At 36.1% G+C, this 18,507-nt stretch overlaps 1 protein-coding gene across 1 annotated transcript in view; it reads left to right on the top strand.

Annotated features, from left to right (window-relative positions):
• The window catches only part of LOC138444708 (uncharacterized), a 292,168-nt gene that overhangs the window by 69,219 nt on the left and 204,442 nt on the right, over positions 1-18,507 (top strand). Inside the window, exons 8-9 of the mRNA XM_069598026.1 lie at positions 13,169-13,317; positions 17,930-18,317. Of these exons, the coding sequence (XP_069454127.1) occupies positions 13,169-13,317; positions 17,930-18,317 (537 nt within the window). The remainder of the gene's footprint in view (positions 1-13,168; positions 13,318-17,929; positions 18,318-18,507) is intronic.

The following is an 18,507-nucleotide window of genomic DNA, read 5'->3' on the forward strand; positions in this document are numbered from 1 at the left end:
TACAAAAATTTTTTGTTCATTCAGACACTTCCCTGGTGGTCCAGTGGTTAAGAATTTATCTGCCAGTGCAGGAGACACTGGTTAGATCGCTGGTTTGGAAGGATTCCATATGCCACTGGGCAGCTAAGCGCGTGAGCTCCAGTTGCTGAGCCCACCTTTGTAGATAGACGTGCTTTGCAATAAGAGAAGCCACCATGATGTGAAGCCCAAGCACCACAGCTGGAGAGCCCCACCCCCAACCCCCGACCCGCAAAGCTAGAGAAAGTCTGCAGCAGTGAAGACCCAGTGTAGCCGAAAATAACGAAATTTTAAAAAACTTGTTTATTCAGTGACTTTCATTAAATAGATAAGAATAACCTTTTTTTAAAAAAACTTTTTATTATAAAATCATTTTAAATGAGTACTGAAAAGTTATAAAAATAGAACTCATTTACCCTTTACCCAGCTGCTCTTACTATTAACATGTTACAGTCATAGTACATTTACAGACTAAGAGATTGGCACTGGTATAGCATTTTAAACTAAGCAAACAGACATTGGTCTCATTTCACCAATTTTTCACTGATAACTTTTTTCTGTTCCAAGATCTAGTTTGAGGATCTTACATTTGTTACATCTCCTAAGTTTCCTTGATTAATTTGAAGAATACTAGTAGAATGCCTTTCTGTTTGGAAGTTTGAATGATGTTATCTTATGATGTGTTGTTGTTAAGTTGCTCAGTCATGTCTGACTCTGCAGCCCCATGGACTGCAGTGTTCCAGGCTTCCCTGTCCTTCATCATCTCCTGGAGCTTGCTCAAACTCATGTCCATTGAGTTGGTGATGCCATTCAACCATCTCATCCTCTAATGTCCCCTTCTCTTTCTGCCATCCATCTTTGTCAGCATTAGAGTCTTTTCCACTGAGTCTGCTCTTTGCATCTTACGATTAGATTGAGGCTGTTCATTTTTGGCAAAACTTTCATGAAAGTTAGGTTGTGTCTTTTTCTACACATTATATCCAGGGTTGTATGATGTTGGTTTGTCTTAACTACTGTTAAACATGATCTCCTACTTAGGTAGTTTCTGGTGGGTTCTTCCACCATACAGCTATTTTCCCCTCCTTATTAATAACTTAGGACTCTGACACTATGCAGATACCCTCTTTTTCCTCAAAATTGTGTCCACTAATACTAGCATCTTTTGGTGGCTCTTGTTGGCAACAATTATTACTCAGTGTTTATTAATGGTAGTCTTCTATTTTATTTCTTTTACATGTGTTAATTGAAATTTTTTATAGGGAAAAGCTATACTTTCTGCTTTACTTATTCAGTTTATGCCTGTGGACTCATAATAAGGTGTGTAAATATATATATGTGTGTGTGTGTGTGTATATGTATAAATATTACCTGTCCACATGAAACACGTTAGCTTGGGGAAAGGGATGTTGGTATATTTAGCTTGTGAAAAAGCGACAGTGTTAGTTGCAGTTGTTCAGTCATGTCCAACTCTTTGTGACCCCATGGACTGTAGACCTCCAGACTCCTCTGCTAATGGAATTCTCCAGGCAAGAATAATGGAGTGGGTAGCTATTCCCTTCTCCAAGGGATCTTCCTGACCCAAGGATTGAACCCTGGACTTGTGCATTACAGGCAGACTCTTTACTGTAGTGACCCCACAAGAGACTGAGCCAGACTTGCCTGCGAGTGTCCAGGAGTCTCCGGCTGAGGTATGGGTCAACAGAGGCCTGCCGCAGGGTCAGGGGCACTGAATACACCAGTCCTGGGAGCTATGTAAGTCCTGGTGTGCTGGCATACGTGAACCGTGAACTTGCAGATGTTCAAGCCGGTTTTAGAAAAGGCGGAGGAAGCAGAGATCAAATTGCCAACATCTGCTGGATCATAGAAAAAGCAAGAGAGTTCCAGAAAAACATCTATTTCTGCTTTCTTGACTATGCCAAAGCCTTTGACTGTGTGGACCACAGTAAACTGGAAAATTCTGAAAGAGATGGGAATACCAGATCACCTGACCTGCCTCTAGAGAAACCTGTATGCAGGTCAGGAAGCAACAGTTGGAACTGGACATGGAACAACAGACTGGTTCCAAATAGGAGAAGGAGTACATCAAGGCTGTATATTGTCACCCTGCTTATTTAACTTCTATGCAGAGTACATCATGAGAAATGTTGGTCTGGAGGAACCACAGGCTGGAATCAAGATTGCCGGGAGAAACATCAATAACCTCAGATATGCAGAGGACACCACTATTATGGCAGAACGTGAAGAAGAACTAAAGAGCTTCTTGATGAAAGTAAAAGAGGAGAGTGAAAAAATTGGCTTAAAACTCAACATTCAGAAAACTAGGATCATGGCATCCAGTCACATCACTTCATACAGATGGGGAAGCAGTGGACACAGTGGCTGACTTTATTTTCTTGGGATCTAAGTCACTGCAGATGGTGGCTGCAGCCATGAAATTAAAAGACGCTTGCTCCTTGGAAGAAAAGCTATGATCAACCTAGACAGCATATTAAAAAGCAGAGACATCAGTCACTTTGCCGGGAAGGTCCATCTAGTCAAAGCTATGGTCTTTCCACTATAAAGAGATCTGAGCGCTGAAGAATTGATGCTTTTGAACTGTGGTGTTGGAGGAGACTCTTGAGAGTCCCTTCGACTGCAAGGAGATCCAACCAATCCATCCTAAAGGAAATTGGTCCTGAATATTCATTGGAAGGACTGATGCTGAAGCTAAAGCTGTAATACTTTGACCATCTGATGCGAAGAAGTGACTCATTTGAAAAGACCCTGATGCTGGGAAAGATTGAAGGCAGGAGAAGGGGACGACAGAGGATGAGATGGTTGGATGGCGTCACCATCTAAATAGGCTTGAGTTTGAGCAAGCTCTGGGAGTTGGCAATGGTCAGGGGAGCCTGACGTGCTACAGTCCTTGGGGTTGCAAAGAGTTAGACACGACTGAGCGACTGCACTGAACTGAACTGATAGCTCTTTCGTGTTAGGTCAGTTCAGTTTTGTGTTAGGTAGGTTCATATATACTTGGATATAGTATGAATGATAGGGCTATAATAATGTTGTGTATTTTGTTTCATAAAGATTGCATTTTTCTTTTAGGATTTCCTTGGAGATAGCTTTTAAAATACTATTTCCAAACCCCAGGATCAGTAGTTAGTGGCATAGCACCTGGAATAATTTCCTCCTTTAAAGGTAGCACTGTCTTTTTATAGTTCTTAACACTTATGAGGACTTCCTTTATTATTTTTCTCCTTTATTTTGCATTTAAGAGGCATTTAATATGAAGTATAGTTATTTATCAGCACTAGGCTAGTAAGTACTGATAAAGCAGTTCTGTACAGTTAAACTAAAGCTTGTGAAAACTAAGTGTTGGTATAATTTTTGGACATGTCACATATCCTGTTAATTTTTTGTTTGGTGGTGTTTTTAGTTTTTCTAAGCATGAAAAATAACATCTTAGAATCTCTCTCTTTTTTTCTTATTTCTTAAGCTTCTTTTTTGTTTTTCATTCTGATTTTGTAGTCTTATCAGAGAATTAATAGATGTTATATGCTGTCTCTGAGTAAATATTTAATTACATTCTTAATGTAATTAACTTATGATTTCATAATTACATTATGATTCTAACTTAAATCATCTGACTTAGCAGTGTTTAACTCATTTGCAGAAGAAATATATCCCCTCATCTTAATCAGTCAAGGTATCTTCTTTTAGTATTTTAACATATATTGATAACTTGCCAGACTTCTATGCATATATAGCTATTTTTTGATGCATTTATACTGTATGTATTGTTCTATAACTTGCATCTTGACTTTGTTATGATATTATCTGGTTTCTGTACTCTCATTAAGAGATACTGGAATTCCAGAGGAAAACCAAAATGAAAGACACAATTAAAAGAATCAAAAGGACTATAGCCAAGTCTCTTATTTTTTAATAGATGTGAAGTGACCCACTATATTTATATAGTATAATTAAATTTTTAATGTTTTGATATTATATATTATGATTAATAATTTAGCACATTTTGTGTATTTTATGTTATTTCCTTAGATCAAGTCCTTAGAAATAAAATTACATGGTCAAAAGTTGTGTACCTTTTAAAGACTTTCGATATGTTTCTGCCAAAATGCTTTCTATAAAGGGTATCAGCACCCAGCAGGCATGATCTATGTTTATTTTCTCATATGCTCCTCAGCAGTATTAGATCTTACCATTCTTTCAGGCTTTGCCAGACTGATTGGGAAGTACTATTTGTTTTTCCACATTTCCTTATTAATGACCAGGCATTTTATATGTTAAGTGGCCATTTGAGTTTCTTCTTTTATTCATGTCTGGCTGTTGGGTTCTTTGCCTATTGTGTTCTCTGTTTATCACACATATTCAGCATAGCCCAAAGTGATTTTTAAGGAGATTATAATGAGAATATGATATATGACTTTAATTTTATTTTATAATGAAAATCGGTCATAGTAACAGTGACATGATGGAGAAAACCATTTTTCTAATTTGTCTTTCTCTTTTAAAAGGTAATAAAAATAACTTAAAAGCAAATGAATAACCATAATACAGATAGCTGTTTGTATCCTAACTATCCTTGAGGTATATATCTTCCAGCAGAGCTAAATTTTCAAACAAAAATAAAGGGCTATCCTTATCCTTGCCCCACCCAACCTCCAACTTCTATTATGAAAATTTTCAAACATACCAAAAAACTGACTTTTAAAAGTGAATTTACAGGTACCACATAGATTCTGTAATGAACACTACTTCATTATGTATTTGTATATCTAACCATTTTTTATAAATTCATCTACTTTTTCCAGTACATTTAAAATTACAAACACCAGTTTAGTTTTACTCCTAAACACTTCAGCAGACACTTGATTAGAGTTCAATATGTATTTGTTTTCTTTTGAAATAGAATTTACATATAATGAAATTTACAAGTCATAAATGTACAGTTGAATACATTTTGATAGGTATACACACCTTTGTAACCCAAGGCCCTGGGAACACATAGTGTAAATGATATCATCACTTCAGAATATTCCCTCGTGTTCCTACCAGTTACTTCTCATCACTGCCCCATCATAGGTAACCATTCTCACGTAAGTGGAGTAATACAGTGTATACACTTTTATGTACGTCTTCTTTTCACTCAGGATGAATTTTCGGCATTCACCAGTGTTGGTGCGTCAGCAGTTTGTTCTTCTCTAGTATTGTATTGTAGGGCTGTAACAGTTTATTTATCGATCTCCTATGATGGATACCTGAGTTGTTGCTAGGTTTGTCTGTTTGTTTTTTTTATGAGGAGAGCTACTCTAAACAGTCTTTTTATGGAGGACCATTCTTTTTTAAAGCGTAGATTCAACCACTTTTACTTGTCTCATAATAGCTTCCATATTTACCTTTTCTGCATACCTGGACATAGGGTGGTATATTAAAAAGACATTGAGCTAGAAAATCCACCAGGAAATACTCTAATCTTTTTCTTTTTTTAATCAAAGTATAGTTGATTTACAGTTTTAGTTTCTGGTGTACAGCAGAATGATTCAGTTATATGTATAGTATGCGTTGTTTTTCATATTCTTTTCCACTAGATTATTATTAATACAAGATGTTGAATATAGTTCTCTGTGCTATACAGTAGGGCCTTATCTTGGCATTTGTCTATTTTATATATAGTAGTTTGTATCTGCTAATCCCTAACTCCTAATTTATTTGTCTCACCCCTGTCCCCTTTGTTTTCTGTCTGTGAGTCTGTTTCTGGTATTTTTAATTGAGTTCATTTGTATCATACTTTAGATCCCACATATATTGATGTGTGATGTCATATGATAATCTGTCTGACTTACTTCATTTAGTATGATAACCTCTAGGTCCATCCATGTTGCTACAGATGGCATTCTTTCTTTCTTTTTTATGGTGGGGTGGTATTCCTGTCTGTCTGTCACACGTTCATCTGTTGACGGACATTTAGCTTGCATCCATGTCTTGACTATTCCAAACAGTGTTGCTCTGAACATTGGAGTGCATGTAATTTTTTTAAATTTGCCTTAATATATTTATTTATTCTTATCCATAATATATATATTTTATTGAAGTAGAGTTGATTTACAATGTTTCAGGTGCAAAGCAAGGTGATTCAGTTATACATATACATATATATTATTTTTAAGATTATTTTCCATTATAGATTATTACAAGATACTGACTATAGTTACTTGTGCTATACAGTACACCTTTGATTTCTTGTTGCATACCTGTTTATTTTTTTAATTATAAATCTAGCATTCTTTTCATATTAAACAAGTGGAATCAAAATATTGCAAGGTTTTTAGTTAGGCAAAAATTGGTAAGTTTTCTAAAATATATATATTATACATGCTATTTGTATGTATGTATACAAAAGCCTTTCTGCTACACTTGATAAGAAAGAATATCAAAGAAGAGATGGAGAAATTGGAAAATATAAAGTGAATGATATGAGAGCATTGAATATGAAATAGCAAAAAGGAAACCAGCTAGGTAAAAGTAAAATATCATAATATAGTCCAGTTGTTTTCAAACATGGCTGCTCGTTAGAAGCGTATCTGGAGCTTTGAAAAAAAATGAAACAGGCATTGGTATTTTTTTTTTAATTCAAAGATAATTCTCATATGCATCTGGATTTTAAAAAGGAATGACAGGCTTTTCTATTAAATAGTAGCTTTGGGTATTAAGAATTCTGTTATTTTTCTGTTGATCAATCATGATACAGTGGTATTGAGTGAGTGAGAGAGTTTCGTAAGCACATTAGTAATAGATGTTTATCAGTTTTCACAAGAAATAGCCAGACAAAAAAAATAAAAGCTAATTAGAATTGCAAGTCATAATGGGAATGTGAGTAAACTAACATCAGAAAATAACGACATGCAGTTTGGGGGTTCCAGCAGAGTGACGTGCTACGTGGAAGTGCATACATGTGTTTGTTTTCATCCACACAGCCTGTCTGTGTCTTTTAATTGGTACATTTAATCCATTTAAGGTAATTACTGATTAAGGTAATTATGTATGATCCAACAAAGGTGGCACTAGTTGTAAAAACTCACCTGCCAATGCAGGAGATGCAAGAGTCATGGGTTTGATCCCTGGGTCAGGAAGATCCCCTGAGAAGAGCATGGCACCCCACTCCAGTGTTCTTGCCTGGAGAACCCCACGGACAGAGGAGCATGGTGGGCTACAGCCCATGGGGTCACAAAGAGTCTCCGACTCTGCCAACCCATGCCTCCACAGGAGACCCTTCAGCACTACCAGGGGGTTTTGGTTCAGTCTCCTGTGGGGTCACTGCTCTTTTTCTCTGGGTCTTGGTGTGGGCAAGGTTTTGTCTGTGCCCTCCAAGACTGGAGTCTCTGTTTCCTCCAGTCCTGTGGAAGTCCTGTAGTCAAATCCCACTGGCCTTCAAGCTCATACTCCCTGGGCATTCCCAGTCCTTTTCCAGATCCCTAGGCTGTGAAGCCTGATGTGGAGTTGAGAACCTTCACGATAGTGGGAGAACTTGTTTGGTATTATTGTTCCCCAGTTTGTACATCATCCACTGGCAGGTATGGGATTTGATTGTATCATGATTGCCCCCCTCCTACTGTCTCGCTGCAGCTTCTCCTTGGTCTTTGGATGTGGGGTACATTTTTTTTGGTGGGTTCCATTGTTCTCCTGCCATCTGTGGGGTCGCACAGTCGGACACAACTGAAGTGACTTAGCAGCAGCAGCAGCGTTCTCCTGTCAGTGGTTGTTCAAAAGCTAGTTGTTATTTCGGTGTCCTTGCAGGAGGAGTACGTCCTACTCCATCGTCTTTAACCAGAAGCCTGCATGTGTCTTTTTGAACCAGAGTTTTGTCTGGATTGCTAGATCATATAGTAGTTATAGTTTTAGTTTTTTGAGGAACTCCATACTGTTCTCCATAGTGGCTGCACTAATTTATATTCCTGCTAACAGTGTAGGAGGGTTTTCTTTTCTCCACACCCTCTCCAACGTTTATTGTTGCTGGATGTTTTCATGATGGCCATTCTGACTGGTATAGGGTGATACCTCATTGTAGATTTTTTTTATTGTAAAGAATGTTTTATTTAAAATTTTTTAATTTTAAGAAACTTGCTTTGCAACATTATTGGTTTCTGCCATACAGCAACACGAATCAGCCGTGATTGTACACGTATCCCTTCCCTCCGGAGCCTCCCTCCGCTTGTCCCGTGCCGCCTCTCTAATCATCACAGAGCACCAGACTGGGCTCCTTGTGTTACAGAGCAGCTTCTCGCCAACCATCTGTTGTACATGTGATAGTGTATGTATGTCAGTGCTACTTTCTCCATTCGTCCCACTGTGTCCACAAATCCGTTCTCTTCATCTGCATCTCCATTCCTTCCCTGCTAATAGGTTCATCAATAGCAGTTTTCTAGATTCCATGTATCTGTGTTAAAATATATTTGGTTTTCTCTTCTGACATATTTCACTCTGTATAACAGGCTCTAGTTTCATCTGCCTCACTGGAACTGACACATTTATTCTTTTTCAAGGCTGAGTAATATTCTGTTGTATATATGTATCACGTCTTCTTAATGCATTCTTGTGTGGGTGGACATCTAGGTTGCTTCCATGTCCTGGCAGTTGTAAATAGTGTTGCAGTGAACATTGGGGTGCATATGTCTTTTAGAATTGCAGTTTTCTCAGGGTGTATGCCCAGTGGTGGGATTGCTGGGTCATATGGTAGGTTTATTCCTAGTTTGTTTGTTTTTTTAAAGCACTCTCCATGCTGTTCTTCATAATGGCTGTATCAGTTTACATTCCCACCAGTAGTGCAGAAGGGTTTCCTTTTCTCCACATCCTCTCCAGCATTTATTGCAGATTTTTTGATAGTGGTCATTCTGACTGGTGTGAGGTGATGGCTCATTGTAGCTTTTGATTTGCACTTCTCTAATAATCTCTAGTAATTAGTAATGTTGAGCATCTTTTCATGCACCTGTTGTCCCTTTGTATGTCTTCTTTGGAGAAATGTCTGTTTTCGTCTTTTGCCTATTTTTTGAATAGGTTGTTTGTTTTTCATGAGCTATTTATATATTTTGGGAAATTAAGCCCTTTTTGGTCACATCATCTGCAAATAATTTCTCCCAGTTCATAGATTGTCTTTGTTTGGCTGATGGTTTCTTTAGCTGTGCAAAAGCTTGTTAGTTGGATTAGGTCTCATTGGTTTATTTTTTATTTTTATTTTTTGCTTTTATTTCTGTTGCTTTGAGAGACTGACCTAAGAAAACATTGGTATGATTTATGGCAGAGAATGTTCTGCTTATGTTTTCTTTTAGGAGTTTTATGGCGCCCCATCTTAATATTGGTGTTTGTTTTGCGTGGTCTTGGATTAATACTCTATTCACCTTCTCATCCCTAAAAGGTGGTGGGATTGGGGATAGGTTTTATCTTAAGTATCTCCCTGGAGTACTTTGAGGGTTTGGAAATACCTTTCATAGTCAGCTGCTAAAACTTTCATGAGCCTCTTGTTAGGGGTTTGCTGTTTTTTTATACTCATCAAGTTTTAAGTATTTAGCCATTTTATGTTTCTGGCTCTAATTTGAAGCTAGTTAATTTTCACATGAATTATCATAATCTTCTTAGCTGTGTTTACCTTAAGACAAAGCTTCATCTTAAAACTTCTAAGTATGTCGTTCTTTCTGTTTCTGTCTCTTTCTTTTGGTACCCTATAATCTTGATTGAGGGAGGGGTAAGATTTTAAAATTGTTTTCCTCTATTGTCTTTTTTGGGGGGGCAAAATTTGTTTTCTTAAAAATTAATGAAAATCTTTGAAGTCATTTTGTAATAACAATGATACAGAAGTTTCCATATTACAGATAAAATCCAGCTGAAAAAGGATATACTAATATATATATAAGCTATTGTAAAATAAACTTTGGGGGGAACATATGAACATTAGGTGTTCAGTGTAAATGAACATCTTATATTTCCAGGTGAGGAAATTACTGATTGCTAGCACATTATTTAATTGGGCCCATGAAATGATTACAGGATTGGGCTTGTTAGGCCATAAATGAGGATTAAGTACAATATTGAAGGCAGTATTTTAAATGCCATCTTATAGTGTAAATCTTTAAGTTGGGAAAGCAGTTTCTTTTTTATCTAATTTGCCAAAATGAGTTTCTCCAGAATTAATTTTCTCAGAGTAATTAGTGAGCCAGTCGTAGTACTGGATTATTTAACATTAGCTCTTTTGGTACTTTGTATATTGGTTCTGGGTTTCTCTTCTGGTATGTGTGTGTGTATTTAGTTACCTGTTCTATATATAGTGGTGTATATTTGTCAAGAAGAAAAAGGAACCCTTCTACCTTGTTGGTGGGAATGTAAATTGGTACAGCCACTGTGGAGAACAGTATGGAGCTTCCCTAAAAGACCAAAAACAGAGCTCCCGTAAGATCTTACCTATCTCACTCCTGAGCATATACCCAGAGAAAACCACAGTTTGAAAAGATCCCTGCACGCCAGTGTTCATTGAAGCACTGCCAGCACTAGCCAGAGCATTGTAATAGCCAGAGCAGCAATAGATAGAGCATTGTGATGGCAGTAGCCAGGAAGCATCCTGGATGCTCATCGACACAGGAGTGGATAAAGATGTGCATATATAACTGTTTTTCTCTATGATCAGTAAAATTTTTCCTGTTTCTTTCAGGGCTTGGGCCACTCGTTTCTCCCTTGTTAATTATGTGGTAGAGAAAAATGTGACAGAGACATGATGAGATAGCAGCAGTGGACAGAAGAGTGTGATTATATGATCTGGATTGAAATGATAATAGTTTTTAATATGTCATTCTCTAAGTAGGGTCTGGCAGGAAAACAATACAGAGACATACTTGAGCAAAATGATTTGCAAAGATTTTGTAGGGATTACAGAGATTCCTAAAATATGTTTAAAAGGAAAAAGCTGTTTTATATACATACAAAAATTTAATTAGTAAGACCAAAAAAAGTTGGAGGAGAAAAAAAGTCCCATGTTTTAAGATAGCTGTCTCTGTAAATTAAATTATGCCAGTAATCGGTTGTGTATTCCAGATAACTGTATATTTTCTGAATTCCATATCTTGTCTGCCTCCTTTTTTTTTTCTTTTCCTTAGTGCCACATTGTAGTTCTTTAATACTCATTTATTTGGAAACTTCTTTTTAGATCTGATCTAATCCATTTAAGCCATACCAATGTTAGCTTTCATAGGAATATAACTAACACCTGGATGCTCTGGCTGGAGCAGCTGCTCCGTAACCTAAGGTGTTCTTGGGAGCAGCTTTTCCTTCCTCTCCCGGGCTGAGTCCTGACATATCTAGATCTGTTACTAAAACCTGTGTCATATGATGTTTTGTAATGTGATTCATTAACCCAGTAAACTTGTTTTGAGCCCTTGCCTTGTGCAGTTTCTAAACACTGAGAAAACATGAGTAAAACATTGTTTCTACTTTTTCAGAGCCGACAGTATAATGGAGGAAACAGATCAGTGTAAATAATTAGCAGAGAATGAAATGAGTGCTAATAGAAGTATGGATAAAGTGCTGTGGAAGCTCTGAGGATGTGCTTCATCATGCATAGTGTGGGCCAGAGGTAGCTTCTTCATGAAGAATAGTTTGAGTTTACTAGATAAATAGGGAGGACTTTGCTTGCAAAGAGAATGACATATATATGAGGGTGAGAAAGAAAATACCCTGAAGAAATGCACTTCTTTGAGGTATAGGGTTTTTGTTTCTCTTTAAAATTAAGACTGGAATATCAATACATACTTCACCTTGCCGAGATATGGGGTTTAGACTTTTTTCCTAAGCTACTGAAATTATTGAAAGATTTTCAGCATTAGGGAGAAGGAAATGCCAACCCACTCCAGCATTCTTGCTTGGAAAATCCCACAGAGAGAATCCTGGCAGGCTACAGTCTTTGGGGTCACAAAGAGTCTGACATGACTGCGTGACTAACACTTTAAACATTAGAATGATTAGATCATTTGAAAGAGCACTTCGGCAGTAGTGGAGAATGGTTTGAAGCAGACAAAATTGGAATGAGGGAGATCAATTTAGGCAGGAGTTAAGCATCTGAAATATAGTGGCAGTGGAATTGGAGAGGAAGGAATGAGTTTAAGACCCTTGACTGTAGTAGAATTCCCTTGACTGTGAGGAAGGACTCACTGGGACAAGTCAGTGATTACGTAGATTTCTAGCTTTGGTGTCCAGGAAAATAAATGTATTCTGACTGAGCAAATGCTGAGGAGGTAGAACTCTGTGATTGTACCAAGCAACAATAATTGCATGGGTTTCTTAAGACAGTTTTAGAGGATGTTAAAGATAGGAAAATGGAAATATTTAACATACTTGGGATTATGCAGGTAGAACACCTTTGTTTTAGATTTATTAACTTTTAATGCCTTTTCATTTTATTTTTATTTGGAGGATAATTGCGTTACAATGTGTTGGTTTCTGCCATACAACAACATGAATTAGTCATCAGCATAGGTTCATTAACTTTTGATTTAGATACATGTTCAGTTTTCTTTGCTGATGAAGTCAAATTGTAATGAATTTTAAATTGTTCTTTTTGAAATTTGTGAAATCATTTTAAAATTCTAATTATGAATTAATTAGAAATGAAAATGGTTGACTTTACATTGAAAAATAATGAAGAGAATTCTCTTTCATGTGTCTTGAATCTAAAAAGCCATTAAATTGAGAATTACTTTCCTTTATCGAAACAGTTGTACCCAACATTTGAATTCATATTTTTCTCATTACTGATCTAAGAACAATAATGTAGGAAAAAGAACCGTGTGCGTGACTCAGTGCAGAAGGTGCTCTGTTGCCTTAGTAGCGCAGAGCAAGCTGAAGAGAGTATTGGTACACTTGATGGAAATGGTACTCGGTAGAGCAGGTGGAAAGTGATCCTGGTGAAGGACAGACAAGAGCAACCAGGAGATGGCTACTGGCTCTGGCCTAAAGTTCTATTTTTCTCTCTCGTACATATTGAAACATTAGTTTCTTTTAGTTAAAACATCATTTGACAATATGAGTTAGTATTTTTTTCATGGTGAAAAATGAGAAATTTATAAAGCTTAATTTTAGTACTTCCCCCTCCCTTTTTTTTTTTTAGATCGTATAATGAAAAAAACAGAAGAGTCTGAATCACACCTGGAGTCTGAAATTAAAAGGAAAGTTGCACAGAAACGTCACAGTAGTACATATCAGTCTACCCCACCTTCTCCGTCTCCTGCTTCCAAAAAATGTTTAACTGATTTAGAGGTGGGTAGAGAAATTATTCTTTGCTGCTAATCAGTTGGTATTTTTATTAATACTATTTTTAGTACTTATTAAATTGTAGTGATCTTTTCAAATAGGACTGCGAGAGAACTAGAAAAGGTTACTTTGGCAAACTTTTCTGCCTTCATTAGATCATTTTTCAACTGTCACAAATCCAGAATATATATCTTTTTGAAAAGACGTATGAATACTTCCCTACACCATACTTCACATAATCTCTCTCAATCAGAATTTTTTTAAATAAAATTCTCATGTATAACCAGAGTACAACTGTCAAAAATGTTTAATTAACATGGATCCAGAATGATCATCTAATGCACAAACTCCATTCACATTTTCTCTAACCCTGTCCTTTATGGAAACAGGATCCAGTTCAGGATCATGTTAGACTGAGTGGTGGTGATCTTCAGTCTTCTTTAATCTGGAATAATTCCTTGATGTTCCTTTGTCATTCGTAACCTTGATATTTGTAAGAAATATAGGCCACTTATTTTGTACCTCACGTTGAATTGGTCTGCAGGTTCTTCATGATGTCTGTATTTTTCAAGATTCCTCAGAGGTGATGCTATGATCTTATTGCATCATATCAGGAGGTATATAATGTTGATTTTGACGTTATTGCTGATACTCACTTTTATCTTGTTTAAGATGTACTCTTCTAGATTTTTCCAGGTATTTTATTTTTAGTTTTTTTTTTCTCTTTTTATATTTATTTTATTTTTCATTTCATATATGATATACATGTTTCAATGCCATTCTTCCAAATCATCCCACCCTCTCCCTCTCCCACAGAGTCCAAAAGACACCAAAAGACTGTTCTATACATCTGTGTCTCTTTTGCTGTCTTGTTTTCCAGGTATTTTAGTAGGTGTTTTTAATGGGTATTTCTGTGTACTCAGTTACTCATTACATGTCTGACTCTGTGACTCTATGGACTGTAGCCTGCCAGGCTTCTCAGTCCATGGAATTTTCCAGGCAGAAATATTGGAGCAAGTTGCCATTTCCTACTCTTTCCGACCCAGGGATCTAACTTAAATCTCCTGCACTGGCAAGCAGATTCTTTACCACTGAGCCACCTGGGAGTTCCCTAGTGTTTCTATACTTACTTGTTAATAAGAATTTTTTCTTATCTCACATTTACCATAGTTTCTATTGTTATCAGCATGGAGACATAGATTCTTATTTTTCTCAGAAAGGTTATTCTCCACAGCTGAGCAATTTGAGCAGTTTGAGCAGTTTGATGCTCAAATTGCCCTAGATTTGGCCCATGGAAAGTTCTTCAAGCTGGCTGTTTTCTTTTTGACGTATCCCCATCATTATTTGAGTACCTGCTTTCTGGTATAACCAGGTGGTCTAGATTTCTTTGTATTTCTCTGTATCAGCTCTGTAGTCATGCATTTCTCCAAGGAATCATTGTTTGTATAAGTGAAAGGAAGATATTTGGGCAATAGTTGTGCTTGTTGCTACTGGGTGTCAAACTTGTAGGCCCTCTCAGCAGAGTGAACTAGGAATATTTGTGTATATATGTGTTACTATTTAGTATATATTAAAAGTCATGAGTGTACATTAATAACTCCAATTCTAGTCCAACACCACAGTGTTTATTTTAGCCTTTTGTGCTTTGCATGCTTTTGTAACTCCCTTCTCTGACTGAGAAACCTCTCTGCCATTATCTCCAGTGTATTTGCTCAGTTGAGTTTTCTGTGACCAGTCTTCTGGCACACAAGCCTAAGGTTGGCTTGGGCTCTGCTGTTATCACCCACACTGCTTAGCCCTTTGCTGGACCCCTGGAAAGGAGGGGAAAAGAAGAAAGCTGCTTCCCACACACACACCATCCTTCCTTCCTTAGGCATGCCCGCTAAAAGCCTCAGAATTTTTTTTAACTTCGAAAATATATTTTCTTTCTTTTTACTCTTTACTTCTGTGCCGCTTATTCTTTTCCTAGTGGAGATAAAGAATAGATTGTAGCCATTGTCTGTGTAATTTTAAATTTTTTAACAAGATGAGTGGTTTTTCTTTCCATGTACAGTCTGTGAAATTTCACATTACATACTGCTTGTAAGAAAATGAAGTCTTTGGTATTTAATGAGATTATAACAGGTTCGGAATATTTAACAAAACATGAAATTGTCTCAGTGGTGTCTCATCAAAGACATGCTTATTCTTATTAAGTATACAGATTATTATTAATGTGTATAGACTGGCAGATAATATGTGATAATGAGATCTGGATTTAAAGTGTTCCATTGACCAAAGAGGGGGGAAATGACACTTTAATTAATCTTTGTTTTCTGAAGGAATTTATATTTAACATAAAACTGTTATGAAAATTTGCTACTTTACTAAAAATAATTGAATAATGTTGAGATTCTAGTTTTTTGATCACTAGGTTGATAAAATTCTTAATCTCTAGTTTTTATCGTGAACATCGTAATACCATGTTTTGTTAAGCTGATCTGCATTTTGTTCCTAATTGCTGCAAACAGTTCTAAGATACCTGTTTCTTAGCCTGTGGATGGCATATGATAATAGCTTATGATCTAGTTCCTTCTATATTTTAATATTAAAATTTTTAATAGTAGGGAAGTGCTTTTTCTGTTTCAATATCAATTTTATAAAAGCAAATATGTGAAAGTATTGTTTTTCCATAGGGTTCTTTTTATTGAAATGTACCCTTTATTATAGACACTAAAGCATTGGAGCCAGTCTGAACCCAGCTTGATGATATCCTTGATTCTTCTTAGTAAAAGACAGAATTAGCTTACATAGAGCTGACTTCCACTGTGACAAATGAGGGTCCAGTTTTCACGTAAATGGATGTGTTTAAAACCTAGCTAGATGTGGAGATCTATGCTCATCATGAAAGTGAGGGGGGTTTAGATTTCTTTTTTTAAAGAGGTTTAGATATTTCATCATCAGGTAGTATGTAGGTAGGGACTGCTCCTTTGTATCTAATTACATATGCATTCAGAATAGCATAATTGAATTCTTTATGTCTTGGCAGAGGGGCAAAAAAAAAGTACAATCTACATATGCCAAGCTGAAGTTCTACCTATTAAGTTTAATTTTGCCCTGGTTGGTTTTCATTCCGTTGTGTTATCTGGGTAACAAATTCCATCCCTTTTTGTTGTCTGGGGTAGACCCTCCAGTAGGTAACCTGGTATCTTAGAACAGCTTTGTCATGGTCAGTTGGGCAAAGTTAGCAATTTCTCTGTCAGTTTTTTTCATCTTTACAGCAAACAGGTAAGTCTAGAGTAGTGGTCTTTATAGGCCTTTTTTGTTTGTGTACATATTTTTGAGTCATAAATTTATCTAAAGTAAAAATGCATAGAGCTTAAGCATTCAGTTTGGTGGATTTTTAAATGTAATTCTATATATTTAATCATATATAATTACCACCTATCTGTTGGTCCTGCAACTACTTGATGTCTTCTGTCACCTATAAGAATTTTAAATGACTATATTATCCTCTTATGTATTCTTAAGTTGACATTTAGCATTTTTCATCCTGAATTTAAAAGGTCACACAGGATGTAATAGTTGACACAGTAAAAAGGAGTTACCTTTTAAAATAGAATGTTTAGATCAGTCTCCTCATATATGGATCTGGGGACATCCAAATTAATAATATACACTTGTTAATAGTATATAATTATTAAAGCCATATATTTTATACAAAGTTTGATGTAAAAGCAAAATTATTGGAGGTGCATCTTTTAATTACAGACTATTTTTCTCAATTATTTTATATGTCCATGGATGAATATTATGTTACATATTGAAACTGGATTCAGCATCTATTCATGTTTTCCTTCTTATAGATGTAAGTGCTGAAGAACCTTGTTCGCACAAATAGGTACATGAGTATGGAAAGAGCTTTGTTACAGTAATGTCACCAAATACCTTGAACTCCTTCTACATTATAGGCTTCAAAATCATATGATACTCTACTGTCAAAAAAGCTTTTTTAATGGTATCATAATTGTAAGAGGCCTAGATTTGGCCTTCCTTGAACTATTTTTGTAGCGCTGATAATTTAGAAATAAATTACCTTGTAAAAGACTGTCTTAACCAGAACTTAGAATCAATTCATTTTTCCAGCATGTAACATTATCTTTCTGTTTGGTTTGGTGGTTTTTATACCCTAAGGCCATGTACCATTTTAATATTTCAAATGGAAGTTGGATTTAGCATTCTTTTTTTTTTTTTTTTTTTAAGTATGAGAACATTTGTGGCAGGTGATACTTTGACATAAGCATAATCAGACCAGTTTTTAGAAGGGTTATATGTATGACTTGAACATCTAAATATTGATTTACCTTAAGATTATTTATGCCCTGTATGCCTTAGAAAATCTTTATGTAGCCCTTGAGGAATATACATACTCTGATTTGAAGACTACTGGACTAGATGGTTTCGAAAATTCCTTCCAGTGTTGTGATGCTAAATCCCAAGTAACATTCAGGATTTTGTGGTAGCCATAGTGATGGTGATGAGAAACAGGAGATTAATTTTGAGATTATTGTTGTCGTTCCATGATGTTGAAATAAAATGCCAGTCTTTTTTTTTTCCTTTCTTTCTTTTGGATTTTAAGGTTTCTAAACAGTGTGGATTTTGTCCAAAATGTGGGAAAGAAAAAGAAAATCAGACCAAATGCCAAAGTTGTGGTATTCATTTTTCTAAGGATTTGCAGAGAAACTGCAGACAAACTGTAACCTTGAATGACTCTGCTGGATTATCATTAAGAACATCAACTCACCAGAATTCTGGAGGACAGAAGTCACAAAACACGATATTACCAGCCAAGAAGTTTTATGGCAACAGTGTGGGAAAGATTCCAATTGATATTATTGTGAGTTGTGATGAGAGTGGACAGAATTATTTACATACTAATGGAAAAGTCATTCTGTCTAGGGCAAAAGTAGCCAAAATCACAAACCTGAAAGAAAGGAAAACAAGCCTGTCAGACCTAAATGATCCAAGTAAGTATTTTACTCTCTTTAGTATTGCTTATATGGGTCTAATATTTTTCACATATATTTTTAATGTGAGCATGAGCATATTTCTGAAGTGTAGTTTTAAAAGGTTTTTTGTATCATTATATGACATGCTTTTGGGGTAGATTATTAAAACTGCCTATGTAATTGAAAAATAATAACTGACTTAGACTTT

The sequence above is a fragment of the Ovis canadensis genome, chromosome 8 (genome assembly GCF_042477335.2).
Source record: "Ovis canadensis isolate MfBH-ARS-UI-01 breed Bighorn chromosome 8, ARS-UI_OviCan_v2, whole genome shotgun sequence".
Taxonomy (NCBI): domain Eukaryota; kingdom Metazoa; phylum Chordata; class Mammalia; order Artiodactyla; family Bovidae; genus Ovis; species Ovis canadensis.